General features: G+C 42.8%; 2 protein-coding genes across 3 annotated transcripts in view; both read left to right on the top strand.

Annotated features, from left to right (window-relative positions):
* Positions 1 to 412: 412 nt before the first annotated feature.
* txndc12 (thioredoxin domain containing 12 (endoplasmic reticulum)) lies at positions 413 to 16,205 on the top strand. 2 transcript variants are annotated; one of them, XR_015077697.1, is made up of 7 exons: positions 413 to 738; positions 1,223 to 1,283; positions 4,616 to 4,668; positions 4,827 to 4,900; positions 5,492 to 5,656; positions 7,276 to 7,345; positions 9,910 to 9,955. XR_015077697.1 is itself a non-coding variant. In XM_085982945.1 (7 exons), exons 1-7 carry the CDS (start codon positions 546 to 548, stop codon positions 14,072 to 14,074), a joined length of 615 nt encoding a protein of 204 aa, XP_085839071.1. In that variant the 5' UTR covers positions 445 to 545; the 3' UTR covers positions 14,075 to 16,205. The 2 variants fall into 2 exon arrangements, 1 of the variants encoding a protein (XP_085839071.1); XM_085982945.1 differs by lacking the exon at positions 5,492 to 5,656 and adding an exon at positions 13,995 to 16,205 and having other exon boundaries at positions 445 to 738; positions 9,910 to 9,993.
* Positions 16,206 to 21,643: 5,438 nt separating this feature from the next.
* LOC147122150 (ras-related protein Rab-3B) overlaps positions 21,644 to 24,315 on the top strand; it is a 205,392-nt gene continuing 202,720 nt past the window's right edge. Inside the window, exon 1 of the mRNA XM_085982946.1 lies at positions 21,644 to 21,900. The gene's annotated coding sequence lies outside the window, so the exon portion shown is untranslated. The remainder of the gene's footprint in view (positions 21,901 to 24,315) is intronic.

Below are 24,315 nucleotides of genomic sequence, written 5' to 3'. Positions count from 1 at the left end.
CTATCGTGGTAATTATCAGGCAGCACCTGACAACAGAGTCAGTGGAGAGGTTGAGATAGAGCTTGGTGTCGTCACCTTACATGTGGAAGCTGATCGCACATCTGCAGATGATGTCGCCAATGGGCAGCATGTACATGAGGAATAGGAGGGGGCCCAAGAACAGATTCTTGGGGGACTCCTGGAGATAATGGTGCAGGGATAGGAAAAGAAGCCATTGCAGTTGTACCTCACTTTTAAGTTTTAGCATGATTTTTGAGTTGTCAGCTTTTATGAGGCTGCTTGAGCTTATCCACGTTTTGTAGATTGGCAGGCATGTGGTTGTGAACTGTTTTGGGGATGTCCTGAGGACGTCATAAGGTGCCATGCAAGTCCCTATTATTTATTTTACTAAAATTTATCATCAGTTAAGTTTGAGTCTGGTAGCAACCACATTCATGGAGCTTGCGCATATTTTTCCTGGCGTGCCACACATTAAGAACAGCCGACACTTTGCAATCCAGGCGAGCGATGGCAGATCTGCTGGGTCCCCATCTGGGAGCGGGGAGATGTTTGAAATTCCAGTCCAGAAAGTGGTACACTGCGTTCCAATGCGTCACTTCCGCTCTGTTCCTCGTTCCATTGAGTTACCGGCGAGAGGGTCAGAGCTGATCATGAGGCTGCAAACCTTCTCGCATCTCACCGTGCTTTGCATTCTTCTGATCCGCTCCCAAACATCTGAGAGTGAAAGGCTCGGAAGAGGTAGGTCGTTTTTTTTAATGGTGGCTTTGTTCTCTTTTTTTAATCAAAAACTCTGCAAGCCTGAAAAATACCAATTGTGTGGCTACGGTTGACTCGTTTCCTATATTTATGTCATTCTTATTCGGTAAAACGTCCGGTGGGGTAATGCAGCTGAAAATGTATTTTTTTGTTTTGGAGCCAGTCATTGCTCAAAAATGGAAGGGAGAAGAGTTTAATAACACAGTTCTTTCTAGTGTATCCATGGAAGGCAAATAGTTTATTTAATCTCCATTTTGTCTTTCAGTACCCCACACCCTACAGAACCATAAGCACAGTCCTTACACGGACCAGCAGTGTATAGTATCAGTCAAGTTAAAATGATCCAGTCACATTGAACAGGGTCACGTTCGAGTCACGTTTGTGGTTTTGGATGTAAAAGTTTGACTCCGTGCAATTCAACTTGTTGGAGATGGGAATTCACAACAATAACAATGATGTGTTTCAGGATTTGGAGATCACATTCACTGGAGAACACTGGATGATGGGAAAAAAGAAGCTGAAGCCAGGTGTGTAAAACTAAATGGAAGCTTCCTGTTCATGTTGGGAATTGGCGTTTGTGACTTTAAATTTGTATAATTACTTGGTAATTGACTTCTTTCTCTTAAAACATTCTAGTTAGTAACAAAATGCAACATTTTGTCTTGACATGATTTTATAAAAATGTAATTACTGAATTACACCTGGTCATGTTTCATTTCAATGTCAGCATTTACTATCCTTTTAAGTATGTTTGATTTAGTGCCAAGTCTATAGAACAGGCAGGTGCATGATTTTGATAATATAAAAGTACCAGGAAGAATATGGTATTTACAACCAGCAGGACTGGTTGTTCCAGTACATTTGTGCACAGCACCTCACTTCCTGGAAGTAATTTTCTTTTTTGGAATATGCAGATTTAAGACACTTAATTTTTCAGTTACCTCACCACAAGGTGTCAGTAATTATCTTTCCAAAAGGAAACACATTCTTCACCCCATGCAGCAACTGTTGCAATGGGTCAGAATTTACTGTAAAAACAGTGAGGCTAATGATGCTCACCGTTATTTATGCGCAGGTGCAGATATGGCGTTAAACATGAAAATCTGGACGTTGCTGTGCAAAAACGGCATCTCGCTGTCTGGGTCCTCATTCAATGTATTGAGTGGCATGAAGTTCCTGCATGAAGTTCCTGTACTTGTCGTAGATATGGATTAAACTCTCCATGGAAAGTTAGGACTTGTATATTTCAGTCTAAGTATCATTTTTAACGGTTTGATGAGTCTTAATTACTGCCAAACAACCATTCTGGCACCAAAAATTAACTTTTACAAGTGTGAAGTCTCATTCCTTCAGCTTTTAATTGTTGGAGATTTAATTTAAAAAAACTTTTTTTCTTTGTTTCTCTTTCCCTTTCTCTCTCAATCCAATCTACCTATCTTTCTTTTTATTTTGCTTTCTGTACCTGATTTGACATTGAATTCACGATTCTAACTTACAATTCCTGGTTCAGACACTGTTCTGTGCTGTTCATTAACAATTCTTCAATCTGATTGGTTAAGCAGATACACAGCTGCTTGTCCTGTTCACACAGGTCCCAGATGCCCTGTAGAGGGCGCTGTGTTGTTTAGAGATCTCATTTGCGCAACTTGTTGTGCAAAAGCTCATGGAAATTTAACCGGCAAGGGCAAGGCTAACGAATGGCAGGCACTGTTCTTTTGTCGGTTATAGTAAATTCTGGTCCATTATGTGTGTTTTCTCATGCGGCACTACTCCTGGTTAAGTGGCAGGTGATCTGCTCCTGTTGCTTTCTCTAGCTGACTACTAGGAGGAATGTGAGAGATGGGTGACTGATCCTCTTCCTTTTTTTTCTGATTTGGGAAGCATCTGAATTCCAGTTTATGGCTTAGTTCAAATTAAATATTAAGTGGTATTTTAACTGGATGCATCTGGAGAGGTGAAGAGAAATGTCTTTACACTGGGTTGGAGCATGAATGCGTTGCCACAGGGAGAGATGGAGCCAAAAATAATTGTTTCTTAAAAGAGAAAAATGAATAAATATTTAAAGCAGCGGAAGATATGGGGCAAGAGGCAGCGCGATTAATTTTGGATTGCTCTAGCAAAGAGCTGCCACGGACATGATGGGGCAAATGACCCCCCCCCCCCCCCAGTCTGTAAGCCTCTATGAAGAAATATATATCATAAAATTGATTCTAGTGGTTGCCAGAAGTACAGAAAGACCTAGAGAAATTGAGCTATGGACAACACAGAGCCCGCAGTCTGTGCAACCAATGATTTCGCAAATGTGTTTTTTAAATGTCTGTGAACCAAGTGGTGAAAATTTCAGGTTGAGTCTGTCTGAGCATGTGGCACAGCCAAAGAACTGTTGGGTGAAACTTTGTTGCCAATATACTCTCAGATAATACAGAATCTTGATGTGCAGCTAGCAACTGTGTGTGTGCCTGGAAGTTTACCATAAATGCAAGCAACTGTCATGGTATCCCTCCAGTTATAATCCTGAGATTATAATTGGAACATTTTTGTGGGGAATTATGGGTGAGAAGTTTTGCGTGGTTCCCCCCACCCCCCACCCAAATAGTTCTCTCCTTTCATGAAAATATCGATTCTTTGCCGGGTTACAATTTTTGCCAGGGTGCCCTACGTATCTACCTATCCCAAGTAGTTATTTTTTTATATTTGAACAAAGATTGTGAAAGCCAGTAGGCTATTTGTCTGCATGGGCACACAACTGAGTCCAAACCTGTGTTTGCAAAATGTCCACATATGCACAGTAAGGAGCAGGATCCTTGGGGATTTTCCCCTCCCCAGCTCCGGGCCATCGATGCCAATAGTAGTATCCTAGGGTGAGATGGGGGAAATCAAATTATGTATGTGGCTGGGATAAACTAACTTCGAACAGACTGGGGTTTGAATCCATAACTTTCTTGGTCTGGGTGGCTCAGCTGCTGAGTTGTCAAAGGAGAATGTGAATCTCTGTTTTAACATACTGTAGCACGAAGTACTGCAGGTTTTTTTTGTAATGCACTGAACTGCCTTTCACACCTACACCTGAGCTTTTATGGATTTTGTTGGTGAGCAGAGGAAACTAATTAAAAGAACATAGTCTGAAAGTTGACACTTGGAAAGGCAGTTATAAATAAAAATGTATAGCTGTATGACAGAACATGCATCACTTATGATACAAATAGCCTATGGCACAAGTTGCTGTGAGGTATATGGCCTGTTTCATTTTGTAATGTACTTTCTGCAATCCATTACCTCCTGAATAGGCATCTTGGTTTTATTCATTAAAGTACCAGTTGTGAGGTTCCCCCATTGGGCTCAGCTGGTAGAAGCTGTGTGCGACTGAACCATACAAACAAAAAGACCTTGGGTTTGATTGCTTATCTGTGCTGAGTTAGTTGCTTTTAGCTGGGAGCAGTTTGCAGTAGGAGTGGTACAATTGACCTTGGTGTCCCTGGGTGTTGAGAGAGAAGAATCAACCTCATTGATCATTATCCCGTGAACCTTGAAGAATATTTGTGTGTGTGGCTATTGGGTATAGACAGGACAGCTTGCCAGCGCTCACTCAGATTACCACATGAAGAACAGCACCTGGTATCTATCGAACTCTACCCTGGCCTTAAGGATAGGAAAAGGGAACGAGAGGGAGAGTGGTTGAAAAGCAGTAGCCAAGACATTTGTGCAAATGATGTGGCATTTGTTTACCCAGTAGTATTGGTTTAGTTTGTAGATTGCAACATTTCAAACCTCTCAACTTAATATTCATATGAAAATTTAGTAACCATTAAGGTGAGTAATTGTAGTCATAGACAGTAAAGATTTCTTCCTCCTTTTTCAGTGGCCTACCATTGATGTTGATTATACACAAAAGCTGGTGTGGTGCATGTAAAGGTAGGTTCCAATTTTTGGATTGTGCTATGATTTTAAATTGCTTTTCTTTTAACGATGCTAATTTATTTGGCTTAATTACTTTGGATGCTCTTAAGTACCTTACAGCTACAGAGAGGCTCTTGTAAAGTTTTTTTTGTGAATTGTTCTTTTTCTACTAGCACTGAAACCAAAGTTTGCTGATTCTCAGGAGATCTCAGAACTGGCTCATAACTTTGTCATGGTGAATATAGAGGTATGAATATTTTTGATTTAGCCTTCTGAACATATGAAAATGAGGGACAGGTAAGGACTGTCTGGTCCCTCAAGCCTGCCCCACACCGTCATGATGCCTGAAGCATCAGGATTAGATAACCACTGCCCACCGGCAGCCATGTCATCTCCTGGGAGAGGAAAAAAAAACGAGGCCAAGTAGGGAAACAAAATCAGGCAAATTCCCCTCCGACCTCCTTGGGCAATTAAAACTAATCCAGGAGACCATGGGCTGGAATTTGCAGTGGGTAATAATGTCGTACTAACAGCATTCGCCATTATTACCCCTTTGAAACTGACTGCAACTTCAGGATGTAGCGTATCTGCATCTAAATGTGGAAATCCTGAAGTTGCGGTCAGTCATTCACTGCTCTGACACTGGCTGCGCTGTGCACCCCCCCCGCAACCCCTCATAGCTGGAAATCGGTGAAACTGGTGATATCGCTGTTAAATACCCCATTAAATATTGGGCCTTGTTGGATTAGGTGTAACTGGGGTTTTAACAGGCTATTTACTGCTAAACAAACGATATGGTGCTAAAAACTTAATTTTAATTTTGTTCAATATTGAATAGTGACATTTCTCCATTGTGATGTTCGCTGATGATTGCAGAGTGTTCAGTTCCATTCGCAACTCCTCAGACAATGAAGCAGTCCATGTCCGAATGCAACAAGACCTGGATGACATTCAGGCTTAGGCTGATGTGTGGCAAGTAACATTCGTGCCACACAAGTACCAGGTAATGACTGTCTCCAACAAGCGAGAGGCTAACCACCACCCCTTGACATTCTACGGCATTACCATTGCCGAATCCCCCACCATCAACATCCAGGGGGTCGCCAATGATCAGAAACTTAACTGGACCAGCCACATAAATATTGTGGCTACAAGAGCAGGTCAGAGGCAGGGTATTCTGCGGTGAGTGTCTCGCCTCCTAACTCCCCAAAGCCTTTCCATCATCTATAAGGCACAAGTCAGGAGTGTGCTGGAATACTCTTCACTAGCCTGGATGAGTGCAGCTCCAACAACACTCAAGAAGCTTGACACCATCTAGGACAAAGCAGCCCGCTTGATTGGCACCCCATCCACTACCTTAAACATTCACTCCCTGCACTACTGGCATACCGTGGCTGCAGTGTGTACCATTTACAAGATTCACTGCAGCAACTCCCAAACCCACAACCTCTTCCACCTAGAAGGACAAGGGCAGCAGGCGCTAGGGAACACCACCACCTCCAAGTTCCCCTCCAAGTCACACACCATCCAGACTTGGAAATATATTGGCGTTCCTTCATCGTCTCTGGGTCAAAATCCTGGAACTCCCTCCCTAACAGCACTGGGAGTACTTTCATCAAACGGACTGCAGCAGTTCAAGAAAACAGCTCACCACCACCTTTTGCAGGGCAATTAGGGATGGGCAATAAATGCTGGCCTTGCCAGTGACGCCCAAATCCCAGGACTGAATTAAAAAAAAAAAAAAAAGTGATAATTACAATTTTTAAGAAACTTAAAAGAAATTAACTTTTTTAAAAAAGTTTGTTCATGATATTTCAGGTTCTACCTTAGCCACAATCTTTGTTTTTGCTCTCTAACATTTTTAAAAAGTCAGGATAAAAGCAGGTTCTCATTTCCTGCATCTCTGTGAGCATTCTGCAATGTGATTGGCTGCTTACTCAGCTTGTTGACGTCACAACAGATTGCATTAGGGAATCCCCACTATAATGCACTGAAATCACTTGTGCGATGAAAAAGGCAAACCTCTCGCCACAGAGATCGCAAGATCTCTCTGGGCAGCTTTCTTTGGGGCCAGCGGCAAACACCTTTGCTTTGCCGCTGACTGCAAATTCCGGGCCAATGTTTATATTGCCTGGTATTTCACCTACCTTTTAAAAGACATGTTCTCTTCCTGCTTCCCTCCAGCCAGGAACTAGCCAGCTCTCTTTTTTTGGAGGTATGCAAAGAGTAGGCACTCGCTGCATGTGCCGACAACTTGTTCCATAGGTCTTCTATCTTCTGGGAAAAGAAGAAATGCGTAACATCTAACCTAGCCCTTGCATAACTTATACGCATCACCCATAGTCTTCTCCAATCTATCACTAGGAACACAATATAGGTCTCTTACAATTATACCTCTCAAATCACCCCGAAGTCTACGCATCTCTCGGGTCAATAGACCCAACTTTTTCAGCCTATCTGAACCTTTCCAAAGCCTCTATATCACGCACCATGTGAAGGGATCAAAACTGGATGCAGTGTTCTAAATGTGGTTTAACCAAGGTCTTGCACAAGGATAAAATGATTTACTTTATTTAATATTGAGTAGTGAAACAATGGATATTTCATCCTCTGCTTTTGTAGGATGAAGAGGAGCCAAAGGATTCAGTTTTTAGCCCAGATGGAGGCTACATACCTAGGATCTTATTCTTGGGTAAGAACAAAGTATCTTTATGACTTCTGCTTGGTACCTCCGTGTAGCAGCACAGCTGAGATGAAGGAAGTCTGGGGTTAGGGGATATAAAACCTGTGTACCCAATCTGTAGCCCTAAACACTGAGGCGCTACTATACTGTATAGAGCTATATATTAATTTTAGGCCTACAATTACTACTTGCATACATAGAGGAAAAAAACAACTTCTTGCCAACCAACTTTCTTGTCTTAATTATACCACCACTGGATTTTGTGATGTCAGGGTGGACTTAATTGCTATTAATAAGACAGTTGAAATGCAGTGGCGGACATTTAAGGAGATATTTTATAACTCTCAACAAAAATATATTCGTGAAAAAGAAAGATTTTAAGAGAAGAGAGCACTATCCATGGCTAGCTAAGAAAGTAAAGGATGGTATCAAATTGAAAACAAAGGCATACAATGTTGCCAAGATTGGTGAGAGGCCAGAGGATTGGGAAATTTTTTAAAACCAGCAAAGAATGACACAAAAAAATAATGGAGAGAGAGATGAATTATGAGAGTAAACTGGCAAGAAATATTAAAACAGAAAGTAAGAGCTTCTACAGGTGTATATAAAAAGGAAGAGAGTAGCTAAAGTAAACATTGGTCCCTTAGAGGATGAGAATGGAGAATTTAATAATGGGGAAATGGCAGAGACTCTGAACAAATATTTTGTATCTGTCTTCACAGTAGAAGACACTGACAACATACCAATAATGGATAATCAAGGGGCCACAGGGAGGGGGGAACAAAGACTATCACGAAGTAAAAAGTACTTGGTGAAATAATGGGACTAAAAGATGACAAGTCCTCTGGACCAGATGGCCTGCATCCCAGGGTCTTAAAAGAAGTGGCTGCAGAGATAGTGGATGCATTGGTTGCAATATACCAAAATTCCCTGGACTCTGGGGAGGTCCCAGCGGATTGGAAAACCGCAAATGTAACACCCCTATTTAAGAAAGGAGGGAGACAGAAAGCAGGAAACTATAGACCAGTTAGCCTAACATTTGTTGTTGGGAAAATGCTGCAGTCCTTCATTTAAGGAAGCAGTAGCAGGGCATTTGGAAAAATCATAATGCAGTCAAGCAAAGTTGGCATGGTTTTATGAACGGGAAATCATGTTTAACAAATTTGCTGGAGTTCTTTGAGGATGTAATGAGCAGGGTGGATAAGGGTGAGCCAGTGGATGTAGTGTATTTGGATTTCCAGAAGGCATTCGATAAGGTGCCACATAAAAGGTTACTGCATAAGGTAAGAGCTCACGGAGTTGGGGGTAATATATTAGCATGGATAGAGAATTGGCTAACTAACAGAAAGCAGAGAGTCAGGATAAATGGGTCATTTTCCGGTTGGCAAACAGTAACTAGTGGGGTGCCACAGGGATCGGTGCTGGGGCCTCCACTATTTACAATCTACATTAATGACTTGGATGAACGGACCGAGTGTAATGTAGCCAAGTTTGCGGATGATACAAAGATGGGTGGGAAGACAAGTTGTTCAGAGGACGCAAAGAACCTGCAAAGGGATATAGACAGGCTAAGTGAGTGGGCAAACATTTGGTAGATGGAGTATGATGTGGGAAAGTGTGAGGTTATCCACTTTGGCAGGAAAAATAAAAAAGCAAATTTTCATTTAAATGGAGAGATTACAAAATGCTACGGTTCAGAGGGACTTGGGGGTCCTTGTGCATGAAACACAAAAAGTTAGCATGCAGGTGCAGCAAGTAATCAAAAAGGCAAATGGAATGTTGGCCTTTATTGCGAGGGGGTTGGAGTATAAAAGCAAGGAAGTCCTGCTACAACTGTACAGGGTATTGGTGAGACCACACCTTGAGTACTGCGTACAGTTTTGGTCTCCTTATTTAAGGAAGGATATACTTGCATTGGAGGCAGTTCAGAGATGATTCACACGGTTAATTGCAGAGATGAGGGGGTTGACTTATGAAGAAAGGTTGAGCAGTTTGGGCCTATACTCATTGGAATTTAGAAGAATGAGAGGTGATCTTATTGAAACATATAAGATACTGAGGGGGCTCGACAAGGTAGATGCAGAGAGGATGTTTCCCCTCATGGTGAAATCTAGAACTCTGGCATAGTTTCAGAATAAAGGGTCGCCTTTTAGAACGGGGTTGGGGGGGGGGTCCAGAATTTTGACCCAGCAGCACTGATTTTTGGAAATCTATGGTTAATGGTTCAACTAGTTAACATAAGTCAACTAATTTCTAAAACTACTTGATAAGCAGTTTGACAAATGCATCCAGTCTTGTTTACATAATGTCAGCTAGTCATAGGAACTAGTTGCCAATCTGATCAGATTTTCTATTTAGCATTGGGTTTTCTGGTTACCAGCATACGAGAGAAGTAATGACACAAACTCAATTACAGGCAAGTGGGACAGATGAATTACACTTTACTCTAAATTAACCTCTATTAATAGATAGGAATCAAATTCAAGTAACTGTTCAGTAACTGGCCTGTTGATGATCAACTAATCCTGACTTTCTCTTTCATTGATTCCATTTTACTATTGGTTACATTGCAGATGCCAGAGGTGAAGTTCATCCAGAGATCATTAATCAAAATGGAAATCCCAAATACAAATATTTCTACAGTTCTGCTGACCAAGGTGGGTATGCAGCCAATATTCAGACATTTCTTCATAGAACATTCTCTCTCTTTCTTTCTTTCCACATTCTTGGTAGTTGCTCAGCTCATTAGTTTCACATTGAAGATGGGAGAATGGACAAGGAGAATTGCAAACCACTCCTGGCTTCCTGCTTTTGCTGGCCATGTGTTGGAAGATGGGAGCGATTTTATAAGAAAATACTTGACCATGCTTTGTCCTACTGACTTGAGTTGCTCAACTTGGCAATCAAACTTTGAACTAATGTACTTATTTTATCTATTGGTAAGTATGTTGCTGTTCATACTCCCCTCTTTATTTAGGAGTTGAGGAGACTGAGGCCATTTTGAACATTCTCTTTTACCTTAATTCCAAAAGTGTAATTGTACATCTGTATGTATACTGTGTAAAAATCAGCACCCTGTAAAACTGCAATCAACTGATGGAGAAGCAGCATTATGTCTGGAGTGAGGATGGGTGGAATTTTGTGATGTGATCCAACAAGCTTTGAGAAAAGAAATGTTTGAAGGTAGCTGAAGTTTTTGACTTTTTGGTTATATTGTGAATTTCCTGGTTCCTGCCTCCACGCCATTTTAACCTAGGTGTGTCTGATTGACCCGAATCAGTCCCGCCTGCAACAGGCAGGACTGGTCTTTAGGGCCCTTAAACAGCATTGATTGGTCTTTATAATCCCATTTTAACAGGCCCTTGCCTGTTTAACCCTTTTCCCACGTAAAACGCGCCTGGTGGGGATCACGCCTGTGAAACCTGGCGTGAACACTATTGGCTTGCTGACTATCAGCTGCAGGTCCAACATTAAAGAGGAGATTTGATCAGTCATCATTTGCAGGTGGCAGGACTTTGTTGTCTCAGGTCTGGGGCAACTTTTACCAGGCCTAACCACACCTGTGGAAGGTTGGAGCCTCACACACTTCTCCAGTGTGACCTCCTGGGAGACCCCCCTCGCCACCTTCACTCAGCGCTTCCTCAACTGAGGCACCTACCAGAAACATGGGAGGCCTTTTTTTCCTTCCCCTCTTGGCATTAGAGGAGCTCCAGCCCCAATCGTGAAATGGCACACGCCACAACTGCAGAAGTTGCCATCAGAATTTTTATGAAAAACACACAACTGATGGCATTTTTACAAAATACAAGCATTTCACCCAACTGACTACCCTTGTGACTATTTGTGCTTTATTTTCCTCTTACGCATGCTCCTACGTAGTGGTTCCCCTGTGGCTTCAGCAGATGTGGAGGCCCCTTGCTCACTTTCCTGCTGCTCCTGTCTCGGCACCTTTGGCGGGCGTCCTCTGGGGTGGCGAGCCTGCGAGGGCTCGCCAGCAGTCTGCTGCTCCTGCAGCTGTGCAGGGGTTGAGACCTCTATCTCCGTTGGGTGTGTACTTCGGCAGGGCTCTGCAGTGGCATGGAAGTGTGAGCGCTTGGAGAGGAGCCCCGACCTCCTTGAGGTCTGCCACCAACCTCCCTCTCATGGGTCAGGTCCCCCTCAGTGCCTGCAAGTGGCTTGAGAGCAGCTTGCTGCACATCAGGGGAGCCATGGGGACCCGTATCTGCAATGGCAGTCCTACTCGGAAGGACTTCCATGAAGGTCTGGTTTCTCTGTTCAATAGATGCCCATCGCTCCTCGAGATGTCATTCTATTCTGAACACTCACCATGTTTTCCATACCCTGGCGAATAACCTCCTCCATGGCCGTAGCCCTCCTCTCCTCTCCTCTACCGTTGCCAGCCTTGCCACGGAGGCAGCAATCATTTCCACGTAGGTAGCCATTCTTTCCGTGTTGATGCGTTCATGCGCCAATGGCTCCACAAAGGCTCTGCTCATGTTCGCTATGGACTCCTCCATTCACTCCATGCTCGCAGCGACCCTAGAGACAAAACCTGCCAGAGACTCCTGCATGTGTGCCTGGAGTTCCATCACCTCTAATCTTACAGATGGATCCAGAGGCAGAGGGTCGACTTGCAGCTGAGTCGAGCTGGCAGAGTCCTGCACCCTCTGACAAGGACTCCACTGCTGTCCCTATCTCCACAATCTGCTGATGCTCACTTGTGAGCTGTGATACACCAGGTGTAAACTCTACTCTGTCCCGAAGGTCCCACCGAGGTGTGAGTGTCTGCGCTGGTGCTAGGTGCGCTTATTTCTGCTGACGCTGTGCCCTCCGAGGTTGCAGATTCCTCGGAGGAGTCTGGCTGCTCAGGCTCTTCCTCCTGCACAGTGGGGATGGGGGCTCTCGATGGTCCTGTGGGGGAGTCAAGGAAAAAGTTAGAGATGTGATGCCAAGGTTACATGCACATTGCATTTTGCAGATGACCATAAGTCCATATGATGTAGCTTCAGAATCATTATCAGCAACTCATGCAATGCCAATGAGAGAGATGGAAAACTATTCTGTCACCAGCTTGCGCGGATGCTCCTGCCTGTCCTTCCCCAACGTCTACATCTCGGTCAGCCCGGCAATCTCCAGGGCGCCTTCCTCCCAGGGGGTGAGCTGGGCTAATGAGGGCGGCCCTCTTCCTGTCCTGGCTCGCGCTCTCCTGTTGTGAGCTCTCTTTTTCCTGCAATGAGGGAGACAAGTGGAGGTTGAGTGAGAATGAAGGAGTGAGTGCAGAGATTGCATAGCATAGATACTTAGGAGACAAAGATGGAGTGAGGTTGTAATACCAAGGGCCCTCCCTGTGTGTTGTTAGTTGTGTTCAGAGCATCCGAGTGAGAGGGAGTGTGAGGGCTGCATGGTGGCATAGTTCTGTGAATGTGAGCATAGAGAGAGAGGGAATGGGTAAGGGTGCATGGATGTGAGTGTCTAGTGGGATGTGCAGGAAGAGATTGCTAAAGCTGAGTGCTGGTGAGGGAAGGCAATGGGGATCAGATTGAGGGTGATGGAAACATCATACAGTACTTTTCCAGTGCAAAGAAGGTCATGGAATTTTTTCCTGCACTGCAACCACGTTCTTCGTGTGAGCCCCAAGCAGTTGACTTGACCTGCCACCTGTAGCCACACAGCCTTGGTTTGACTGGGAGGCCTCTTCCTCCCTGAAGAAGGGAACAGGACCTCCCTGTGGGCCCTAGCACCATCCAGTAATGCCTGCAGTGAAGCCTCATCAAATCTGGGGGCAGATCTGGCCCTCCTGCTGGCCGTTGCTCCTGTGCCATCTTAACGGTGAAGTTTGGGAGCCTGCAGAGGAAGCGAGGCTTGCTGTGGACCTTAAAAGCAGCAGCAATGATGACATTTTCTGCGACTTTCTGACTGGAAATACTCAATTGCCAAGGCTTCCCACATGCTGGAAATCAATTGGCCAATTGAGTTAAAATTGCATCAATCTCCTAGACCCATTTAGAATCGTGTGGGAATCACTAAATTCGGGGAACCCGCCAATTCCCCGCACCGGAGATGAAAATCGACCCCAGTGAGTTCAACTGGGGCAGTAGGACTTTGGAGCTGGGAGAATTCAGGGCTCCCAACTTCTGATCAGGGCTCGGTGGCACCTTCTGGAAGGTGCATGCATGTAGACATCTGATGAGTAAATGATTGGACAGAGCATCACGGCTAAACCCAATCAAATAGCTTGGTAACCCTCGCACACACAGAATTCCACTTGGGCAGGTCTTAAGTCAGCACCCTCAGAAGAGGGAGCGAACAAGAGAATGAAAAAATTGAGAATTTGAAATAAAATAATTTAGTCCTAATAAACAAATTGGACCTTTCAAAAATAGCTCCATCAAAATGTATATCTTTTACTGCTCTTTAAACTGTAAGCTCTTGGAGCTTCCAAAAGTCCATTTAACTGGAACACTTGACTTTCAGGAAATGTTGATAGCTATTTTCAGATTTGACCGGTGTTACGAGTAAGATGTTTTGGGCTTTTAATATTTTTTTTAAATGTCATTCAGTTAAGAGTTTTTTTTAAACCAGACTGAATGAAGTTGCCAATTTTTATCTCTGGTCTTTCATTGGTCTTTTAAAAAATCTATTTTCTGCCTGTATGTAGTGGTGTTCGCTATGAAGGAAGCCCAAGAAAAGCTGACTGGTGATATCTCTACAAAGCATCGATACACCGACGAATTTTGAGTTGATCTGCCAATAGCATTTGAATGCTGCCTGACAACAAGAGAGATCATTAGCGTTGTGTGAAGCCATTTACCAATTTATCATCGTAATATTGTTCCACAGTTAAATTTTGTTTTTATTTACTGGTTTTTAGCTCCTGAATAAATCCAGAAGTAAAACATTGAACTCTCTCATCTTTGGGAGATCACCTGCTTGAAGCACTATTGAGATAGCTTACCAATGTTAAATAAATTGCATTCCTGTTATGAAAGTATATTAATACCTGTATTCTGGTTGTCCTATAGGGTAACAACTTTTAACCACTCATCTGCTTGTATTTTTCACTTCTCTGGAAAGTGTCACTCAAATCTGTCATGGCAAGCATGTCCCAGCAATATGTGTGGGTTGTAAAGTTAGGTGAAGTTCTGAATAATTATGTGTACAGTTGGAACAATTTGTTTTCAAATGTGAAACAAATGATTAGTGCTGAAAAAATATTCAGAGTGTGCAGTACAACAACTGTGTGCTTGTTAGAATATTTGTCAGAGCTCGTGATGTATTTGCCATGGATACCTGCTGCCTTTCCTCCAGGCTGCAGCTACCTTGACCGATTATCAATGTAGTTCATTGACCAACCTATCAGGCATTATACTTCAGCAGCTTGGGAAAGGGCTATAAACCATTCCCTCCCATTTCCTAAGACTGACTTTACTCAAACTTGCCTGGTGAGAATTTGAGCCTGTATGTCAGTTGATATTTAGATGGCAACTCTGAATTCTGTATCTGGAATCTTAATGGTCCAGGTAAAAAAACACCTGCAGATGTGATTTTCAATTGAAGCAGCAGTTCTTGTAGTCGAAGGCCCTGAAATCATGCCATGGTGTTATAACTTTAAAAACATTTCATGCATTTGTCTGAAATTCCTTCCTCTGCTCTTTTAGCACTGAAGGATGGTTTGACCAAACGGGTGGGAGCCCTGAATTTGGCAGCACTGCACTGTTGCTGCTGGCATTTGGAAACATGGGGGAATCCTTTGGTCTGGCATCCCTGTAGAGAGGAAACATGATGTTTGGTAGACACGGGGAAAGGGGATGGAATGAGAATATTGGCTTGCTGTTGGATTCTAGATGTGTATCAGCAGTGAGCGAAGGGGAAGCATGAGCCTGCTAACACTGGCTGGGAACCAGGTCTCGGGTCTGGCAGTAGTGATGGTTTGTAACTTTCCAATCTCTTTTAAAATGGGTAATGCCTGTGCATTGCAGAGCTATTTCAGATCCTAGTATCTTGCAGCATAATTGTACGGTCATGTTTATAATAGTTTCCTCACTGATCGATTTAATTCTTTATACTTCCTAAATTTAAAATGTTGTATACAGTTCTGCTATGTGCATCATATCGAATTATTCTGGCAACTGGGGGACTTCCCAGTAGCCGTACTTCTGAATTCAAAAGATTTTGAAAGGCTTCGAAAGATCCACTGAATTGGGAATTCTGAACAGCTAGGGATCTCTATGAAAGTAACAGCTGGGATGCAGGACCACTGATCTGGATTCAAACCATAAATATTTTGGATTAATTTCACACTACTTACTTTTGCATTTTACATTACTTTAATGGCTTGAGGTGCTAGAAAACTTTGTTCTGTTCCTAGAACTGTATTTCTTTAGCTTAACATTGTGTTCAATTAACTTGTTAATGGATGCCATATTTATAATGCAGAATGTTTCCAAACCTCTAATAGAATTTTAGCCTAGTGGGGTCCATATGGGGTCGAATACGAGCAACCCCCAAAGCAGAACCATGCAACCCAGTGCATCTGAAGAATTTGGAGATGACCTACCATGAAAAATTACAATAGTGAAGTTAAGAAAATCAAATCAGAGCCAGTGTCATTTCTGTATTTCCTTTTAAACTTTTTAAAATCTTGTGTGTTCTGTATTGTTCAAGAAACAAATCGGAGATGGGCTTGCAAAACAAAGTTTTTCTTTCTGTTGATCTGTATGAAGGGATTCCTTGGCCTATACTTTAGAGTGTGTACTGTAATACAGAAAGTTAATTGGAATTGGACTAAAGTGGTGTTTTCTCACTGTACTGTATTTTTGATACATCTTTTGGAATGAAAAATATAAAACTAAAAGAAAAGAATACGTAACTCTGTCTCCTTCAGTTTAAATTGATTTGTTTCAAAATAATATTCCGTAGTCATTTTCAATAGTGTGATCTGATTACTTACCATCCAAGCAGACAGCTGGGCAGCATTGGAGCAGCTAGTTGCTTCTGTAGGATGGAGGTTTACACTTCCATTAAGCAGCCCTCCGTGCTCTAGATGAAAACTGTTAGAACTGCTAATGAAAGCCAGCAAGTTTGGATGGCTGTCAAAGTTGGAACTTAACCTTGCAAGCCTCTGGTTGTGAATCCAACACTTGTTGTCAGAGGCGCTCATTATGTGATGTTGGGTGAGGTTTAAGTTTGAATGCTTGGAGAGAACAAAAAAAAACATCCTTTGTTACAAGACTGTTTTCTGTCTGCCAGCCTAGAATTGTTTTTTGGTATTGGTTGTGGAAAAATTAGTGACCTATAATGACCCAGACTCCCAACTGAAGGCACATGGATAAAGGCTGGAACATTTTGAGAACAATGTCAGTCTTCACATTTTCAAAACTTAAGGATTTGAATTTTACAGGAAACACCCCTCCTAAGAAATTAGGAATGATTATTTAACAAAGTTTTTTAAAACTCTTTCTAAAGTGACTGATGGGCTACACAGAGGCTGCTGCTATGTTGTGTAAAACAATTTCCCAACTTGTAAATAGGAAAACAAGATGTAATCGACCATGTTTCTGATTATGGCTTTGCAAAAGTAAGTATGCTCATTTTAAAAGTGAAGAAATTATTCCTTTTTTCTAATCTCCAAATTTTTATTTTCAAGACACTAACTTGTTGGCGTACAATTCCAAAGGTGCTGGCAGCCATCCAGTACCTCATCCAAGTTAACCATCATGTAGCCTAGATAAGTGAATGGGTGCAGTCTGTTCCTCCGTGGAGGACATCTCCGCTATGCCTCGTCCTGTTCTCACCAATGCATAAGCACTTTCCAGTCAGGCTCACCGGACAGTAATCAGGTACCGGGACCCTAATTTTTCCCCTCCCTTGCCCAGCGGTACTGCAACTACTACCCATGTAGAGATTTTTTTTTAATGTATTCATTCGTGGGATCTGGGCATCGCTGGCAAGGCCAGCATTTATTGCCCATCCGTACTTGTCCTCGAGAAGGTGGTCGTGAGCCGCCGCCTTGAGCCACTGCAGTCTGTGTGGAGAAGGTACTCCCACAGTGCGACTTCATATCTGTAGCATAACTAAGAGTGCCTATTTCCACCTCCGTAACATCGCCTGTCTCCGCCCTTGCCTCAGCTCATCTGCTGCTGAAACCCTCATGCATGCCTTTGTTATCTCTAGACTTGACTATTCCAACGCACTCCAGGCTGGCCTCCCACATTCTACCCTATGTAAACTTGAGGTCACCCCAAACTCACACCAAGTCCCATTCATCCATCACTCCTGTGCTCGCTGACCTACATTGGCTCCCAGTTAAGCAACACCTCGATTTTCAAAATTCTCATCCTTGTTTTCAAATCCCTCCGTGGCCTCGCTCCTCCCTATCTCTGTAATCTCCTTTAGCCCCACAAACCCCCCGAGATGTCTGCGCTCCTCTAATTCTGCACTCTTGAGCATCCCTGATTATAATCGCTCAACCATTGGTGGCCGTGCCTTCTGTTGCCTAGGTCCTAAGCTCTGGAATTCCCTGCCTAAACCTCTCTGCCTCACTTCCTCTCTTTCCTCCTTTAAGACACTCTGTAAAACCTACCTCTTTGACCAAGCTTTTGGTCACCTGCCCTAATTTCTCCTTATGTGGCTTGGTGTGAAATTTTTTGTCTTTCAATACTCCTGTGAAGCACCTTGGGACATTTTGCTACGTTAAAGACGCTATATAAATACAAGTTGTTGTTGTTAGAGAGGGGGTTCCAGGATTTTGACCCAGTGACGATGAAGGAACGGCGCTATATTTCCAAGTCAGGATGGTGTGTGACTTGGAGGGGAGCTTGCAGGCGGTGGTGTTTCCATGCACCTGCTGCCCTTGTCCTTCTAGGTGGTAGAGGTTGTGGGTTTGAGATCAACAAACTCAGCATACTGTGGGTAATAGACTGGGGTAACTGGAAGCAATTATTTGTGTGGGCAGCAAATTAGCTGATATTGCAGTAGTAGCTGGGAATGAGCCACAGATATACTGCTTAGGACTGCAGTGGCTTTGCTAACCATGAGCAGTGCCATTCGTATGTTGCAAAATGGCTCCAGTGTTCTTTCTGCAGATGACAAAGCTCGAACCTATTGATCCATTACAAACTGAGGCAGTTGTCGTCATTCATTGGCAGGTAGGTGTGCCAAGGCTCTTGAGATGGTCAGAACCTGCTTCTTGTGCCCAATGCAACTATGAAATACTATAATTGAGGCACTGTAAAAATGAACTTCCCATCAGGAATTTAAAAAATGGTGCCCAAAGCATTTTGCAAAAATAAATATCTAACAATTTTATAAATATAGAAAAAAGCTCATGACTACTAAAAAGGTACTATAAGCATTGCAAAAGAAACATATGATACCTATGGCAATTTAAGAGTTCCTTTGCCATGGAGCTTTCCTTGCTCCCATTCCCAATAGGTACACAATGGAAAAAGCACAAACTCTACAAATACACAGAATTTTGCTGTGTTTATTTAATATTTTTGCATCAAATTTGGGGCTTTAATGAGTCTAAGGCATAAAACGGGTGTAAGTCCACTATTTCTTAGACCCATCCATCTTTTCGTACAACCCACTTTTTTGACTAAGTTTTCAGCTACCCATCCTAATCTCCCTCCATGGCTCAGCGTCTGTTCCATTATCTATTCCTTTTTTTGTCCTCCATGAAATGTCTTTGGATAATCTTTAAGTTAAATGTGCTTTCTAAATGCATTTTGTTGGTGGTGTTGTATTGCAGCCTCGTTGGAAACGAATGCAGGGCCTCTTCCAATTCAGCACTCCGTCTGCACTGGTTGCGCACCTGCTCTCCTGGTGCAAAGGAGCACTGAATTTGCCCCTGTATGTCTTGATCCAGCATCACTCATTCTCCACTTTGCCTTCCTTCCACATGTTTCCTTCTTTTAAGAGAGACAAGATTGTGAACTTGACATTTGTGGAAACACAATTGCAAAGTGGTATTCTGCCATCTTGTGGCACAATGTGTTGGAACATGTCATTTTGCCAATGCAGATTTGAACTAAACTATTAAGCCAGGCAATAAATGTTGTCTTTGTTATAACAGCAGGCCCTGTACAGTTCATGCCATAGACAGTCCACTAGTGTCCTTATTATTTTCTTCCAGACACTCGTTATTTTCTATAAAGTGCAGGGAATTCTGGTATATCTAATGGCTCACAAAGCATTTAAGAGCTGTTCACAGTAGAAGACACTAACAACATCCCAAAAATGGATAACCAAATGTAATGTAGCCAAATTTGCTGATGATACAAAGATAGGTGCGAAAGCAAATTGTGTGGAGGACGCAAAGAATCTCCAAAAGGACATAGATAGGCTAAGTGAGTGGGCAAAAATCTGGCAGATGGAGTTTAATGTGGGAAAATGTGAGGTTATCCACTTTGGTAGGAAAAATAAAAAAGCAAATTATTATTTAAATGGGGAGAGATTACAAAATGCTGAGGGATCTGGGGTCCTTGTACATGAATCACAAAAAGTTAGCATGCAGGTACAGCAGGTAATTAGGAAGGCAAATGGAGTGTTGGCCTTTATTGCAAAGGGAATGGAGTATAAAAGTAGGGAAGTCCTGTTACAACTGTACAGGGTGTTGGCGAGACCACACCTGGAGTACAGCGTACAGTTTTGGTCTCATTTAAGGAAGGATATACTTGCATTGGAGGCAGTTCAGAGAAGGTTCACGATGTTGATTCCGGAGATGATGGGGTTGTCTTATGAAGAAAGGTTGGGCCTATACTCACTGGAGTTTAGAAGAATGAGGGGATCTTATTGAAACATATAAGATTCTGAAGGGACTTGACAGGGTAGATGCAGAGAGGATGTTTCCCCTCGTGGGGCAATCTAGAACTAGGGGGCATAATTTCAGAATAAGGGGGCACCCATTTAAATTGGAAATGAGGAATTTCTTCTCTGAGGGTCGTGAATCTTTGGAATTCTCTTCCCCAGAGAGCTGTGGAGGCTGGGTCATTGAATATATTTAAGGTGGAGAGAGACAGATTTTTGAAAGGTAAGGGAGTCGAGGGTTATGGGGAGCGGGCAGGGAAGTGGAGTTGAGGCCAAGATCAGATCAGCCATGATCTTATTGAATGGCGGAGCAGGCTCGAGGAGCCAAATGACCTACTCCTGCTCCTACATCTTATGTTCTTATCATCTGCACATCATATGAGATTGCTCAATTTACCTCTTTTTTCCATGGTTGCTAACATCGGTGAAATGGCAGGAGTGTATTTTATGAAGAGGGGGACAGATTGAAAACCTATATAAATTACAGAGCTATGTTTTTTATTTTTCAGATTAAGATACATCAACATAGGTTACATATTTAAACTAAAATGAGTGACTCACTGTGAATAAGTGCCACTTGAAAGGTCTGATATATAATGGCATTAGGGAAATCAGAGCAGGAAATGGAAGTAGCTCCCTGCCCTGACCATAATATGATCTTACAGTAAACAGAGACCATGAAGCTGTACACATTAGTCTACCTAATATTCTCCTTCAATATTTAGTGATATTAAAGATCGATCATAATGTGGTTAGTGACATGTACCAGAATGGGAGCAGACTGCATAAACTTGGCTTGTATTCCCATTGAGTATAGAAGATTGACGGGTGATCTAATCAAGGTGTTTAAAATGTTAAAAGGATTTGATAAGGTAGATGTAGAAAAACGATTTCCTCTGATATGGGAATCAAGAACTAGGGGATCTCATCTTAGAATTAGAGCTCGGTCATTTAGGAGTGAAATCAGGAAGCACTTTGTCACACAAATCCAGAACTCTGCCCCCAAAAGCTATGGATTCTGGGATCATTTGAGCTTTCCAGCCTGAGCTGGAGATGTTGGGTAAGGGTATCAAGGGATTTGGAGCTAAGGCGGGTAAATGGAGTTGAGGTACAGATCAGCCTGTTGTTATTTCAGATTTCCAGCATCCGCAGTATTTTGCTACAGATCAGCCTTGCTCTTCAGTATTATTTTCTTGTAATCCCACTTATTTTCTCAGTGGTTTCTACAATAATTTAAAAATTTTAAACAATTAACTATTTCAGTACAAAATTACACTGACAATGAATACAAACCAAATACTGCACTTTTAACATCCCCATGTTGTTTTGGATGTGACACTGACCAAGGTGTGGTCTATCTGATGTCACCAACACTTCAGGAAGAAAGTTAGAAAGAGTGATGCGTGCGGCGTGACGTTCCGTGCGTGTTTTAAAAAAAACACCACGTCGTCGACAGGGCGGGGAGACGTTTATATTCCTCGGCTGACGTCTTCTAATCTCATCTGCCCCACCACGGCAGCGAGATGCCTGGATCGTGCAGGAATACCCTCACTCGCTAAAAGCAGCGGCTCCTCACAGCCATCTGCTTGGGATAGCTGGAGCGGCAGCGAAACTCTCTGCTGTGGGATCGCCCTGGCGGCTTCATGTCTGTTTCCATTAAACCTTGAATAAGAATTTTTTTTTGATATCTTCTGACTTGTATCCGGGTTAGCCCAGTTATTTCAGAGAAGCTGGGTCGGACAGCACACAATAAGGTGAGCGTCTCATTTATTTTTACATCTTCCGTAAGGACATGTTTCATTTCCCAATTCTGATTGATCAGACGGTAAGTAGACCAGCATGGTTTGTATTTCCAATTCCCCTAAAAGCTGATATTACTCTTATGTTTTTCTTTCTGAACCCCGAAGTATTTTGTTTTCGGGCAGCTGATCGCTTCTGCTCGGCGGTGTTTCTGCTCATAGACTCACTTTCAGCGCAGGCTTTCATTGTGCATTAAGATCGCAGCGAATTTGCGATGCATTTCCCCCGACTCTCTCAGCACCTCCGCCGTGTTCTGCACCCGAGCCGTCAACCAGATGGCAAAACAAGTATTGCTTTGGAAGGCAAAGCAATTTCCGTCCGATGCAAACAGGATACCTTTTTAATTCACCTCTAGAATGTGATATTTTAAATTGCTACAAGCAGTCTAATACACACATTGAGTACCACTGTGAAACAACACTGCTTTATGTTGAAAAAGCCTATCTAGTCTGGTCTAACATTGTGCGATGTTAAATCTGACAGGCTGCTCATTGTGGTTTTACAACTGGAATCAAAGTGTTTGACCCATATTTGCTATTGTGCAAATAAAAGGAGTAACAATTTCACCCAATCCCCAAAGGGACTTAAATAACGTCAATCCATCTTGTCATGTTTTTGTCCTCCGATGCCAGATAGTAGTTGATTTAACTGTCGTGACTGCAATGCTGTCTATTGGAAAATTATTTAAGTGTGCACCTGGTACTTTCTGGATCGTGCGCCATGTGATGGACAGTTCTTAAGGGATTTAGAACAATAACATACTGGCGAAATAGAAGATCTCCATTTCTATTAACCTTAAATAAAATCAACCAACTGGGTTTTAAATTCCTTTGCTTTTAGGATTTTTGCAACATTGCTGGTTACTTGCCCAGTGTAAAACTTCCAGATCGTGCTATTTCACATGGAATTTCAGCAGTAACAGCTGTGAAGAACAGCAAGATTACCAGTCACGGCTAATCGCACTTATCTTCCTGTTCCTCCCAGATGTAACAGTGAGGCCTGTGGGACTATAGAGCTAAATTATCTAGCTACAGCGGAAGAAGTACATAGTAAAGATTTTTTTAAAACTGAACGTTGGGAATCTGAAATAAAAATCAGGAAATACACAGCTTGCAATCAATTGGAAGAGAAAAACAGATGAACTCCCAACTGTCTAGCTTTAGCCCTCCATTTGCAATGATACTTGTACAACGATCAATCTGCTCATCTACTCCCTTTCCCCCACCTATGATTCCATTGTCCCCAGTAAAACCCTTGCTCTCTTCCACCCTGTTTGTTTCCCCTGGTATGGCCTCCATCTTTGCTCCCTCAAGTCCAAAGGGCGCAGATTTGAGTGTATCGGCACATAATTAGTCTAGCCATCCAACACCATATCTGACTGAACTACCTCAAGCGCTGTCAGGCCTCGCCATTCACTACCACAGGATCATTCTGGAGAACAGAGATAACCCCCAGCTTCTTTTCTCCACTACATTGATCTACATTGGCTCCTGGTCCCTCAACAACTCAAATTTAAAATTCGCATCCTTATGTTTAAATTCCTTCACGGTCTCATCCTTCCTATCTCTGTGACCTTCTCCAGCTCTACAACCCTCTGAGAACTCTGCCATTGGTGGCTGTGGCATCAGCCATCTACGCCCTACACTCTGGAATCCCCCCCCCCCCCCCCCACCAAACCGCTCGACCCCTTCGCCTCTCTCTCCTCTTTTAATACCCTCGATAAAAACCCACCTCTTTGACCAAGCTTTTAATCTAATATCTCCTTTTTTGGCTCAGCATCTATATTTTGTCCGATGACACTTCTGTAGAGTGTTTCGGGACTTTTTTTCTATGCTAAAGGTGCTATATAAATACAAGTTGTTGTTGATGTAATGTTTCTGTTGAAGGGCTCTGATGAAGGGTCACACCCAAAACATTGACCTGTCTCTCCCTCGGTGCAGTACTGAGGGAGTGCTGCACTAACAGAGGTGTCGTCATTTGGACGGGGCCTATCTGCCCCCTCAGATGGACGTGAAAGATCCCATGGTACTGTTCAAAGAAGAGCAGGGGAGTTTTCCCGGTATCCTGGCAAACATTTTTCACTCAAACAGCACCACCAAAAACAGATTTTCCAGACATTTACCTCATTGCTGTCTGGAACTTGCTGTCTGCAAATTGTCTGCTTCATTCCCTTACATTGTAACAGTAATGACACTTTCAAATACTTCATTGGCTGGGAAGCACTATGGGATGTCCTGAGGCCTTGAAAGACGCTATATAAATGCAAGTTCTTTTTTTAATATAAAACCTTAATAAGAGAAGTTAGAGTACTGTGTGCAGTATTGGGCTCAACACTTTAGGAAGGATATCGAAGCTTTAGAGAGGGTATA

The sequence above is a fragment of the Somniosus microcephalus genome, chromosome 3 (assembly GCF_052327205.1).
Source record: "Somniosus microcephalus isolate GS21.2 chromosome 3, FLI_Smic_1.0, whole genome shotgun sequence".
Classification (NCBI taxonomy): Eukaryota; Metazoa; Chordata; class Chondrichthyes; order Squaliformes; family Somniosidae; genus Somniosus; species Somniosus microcephalus.
This window is presented reverse-complemented; position numbering and strand designations above follow the sequence as displayed.

Coding starts and splice junctions, on each gene's coding strand:
- txndc12 (XM_085982945.1), top strand. CDS start 546: ATGTTTGAAATTCCAGTCCAGAAAGTGGTACACTGCGTTCCAATGCGT. Junction 7,346..9,909: donor ACCTAGGATCTTATTCTTGG/GTAAGAACAAAG, acceptor GTTACATTGCAG/ATGCCAGAGGTGAAGTTCAT. Junction 9,994..13,994: donor CTACAGTTCTGCTGACCAAG/GTGGGTATGCAG, acceptor GCCTGTATGTAG/TGGTGTTCGCTATGAAGGAA.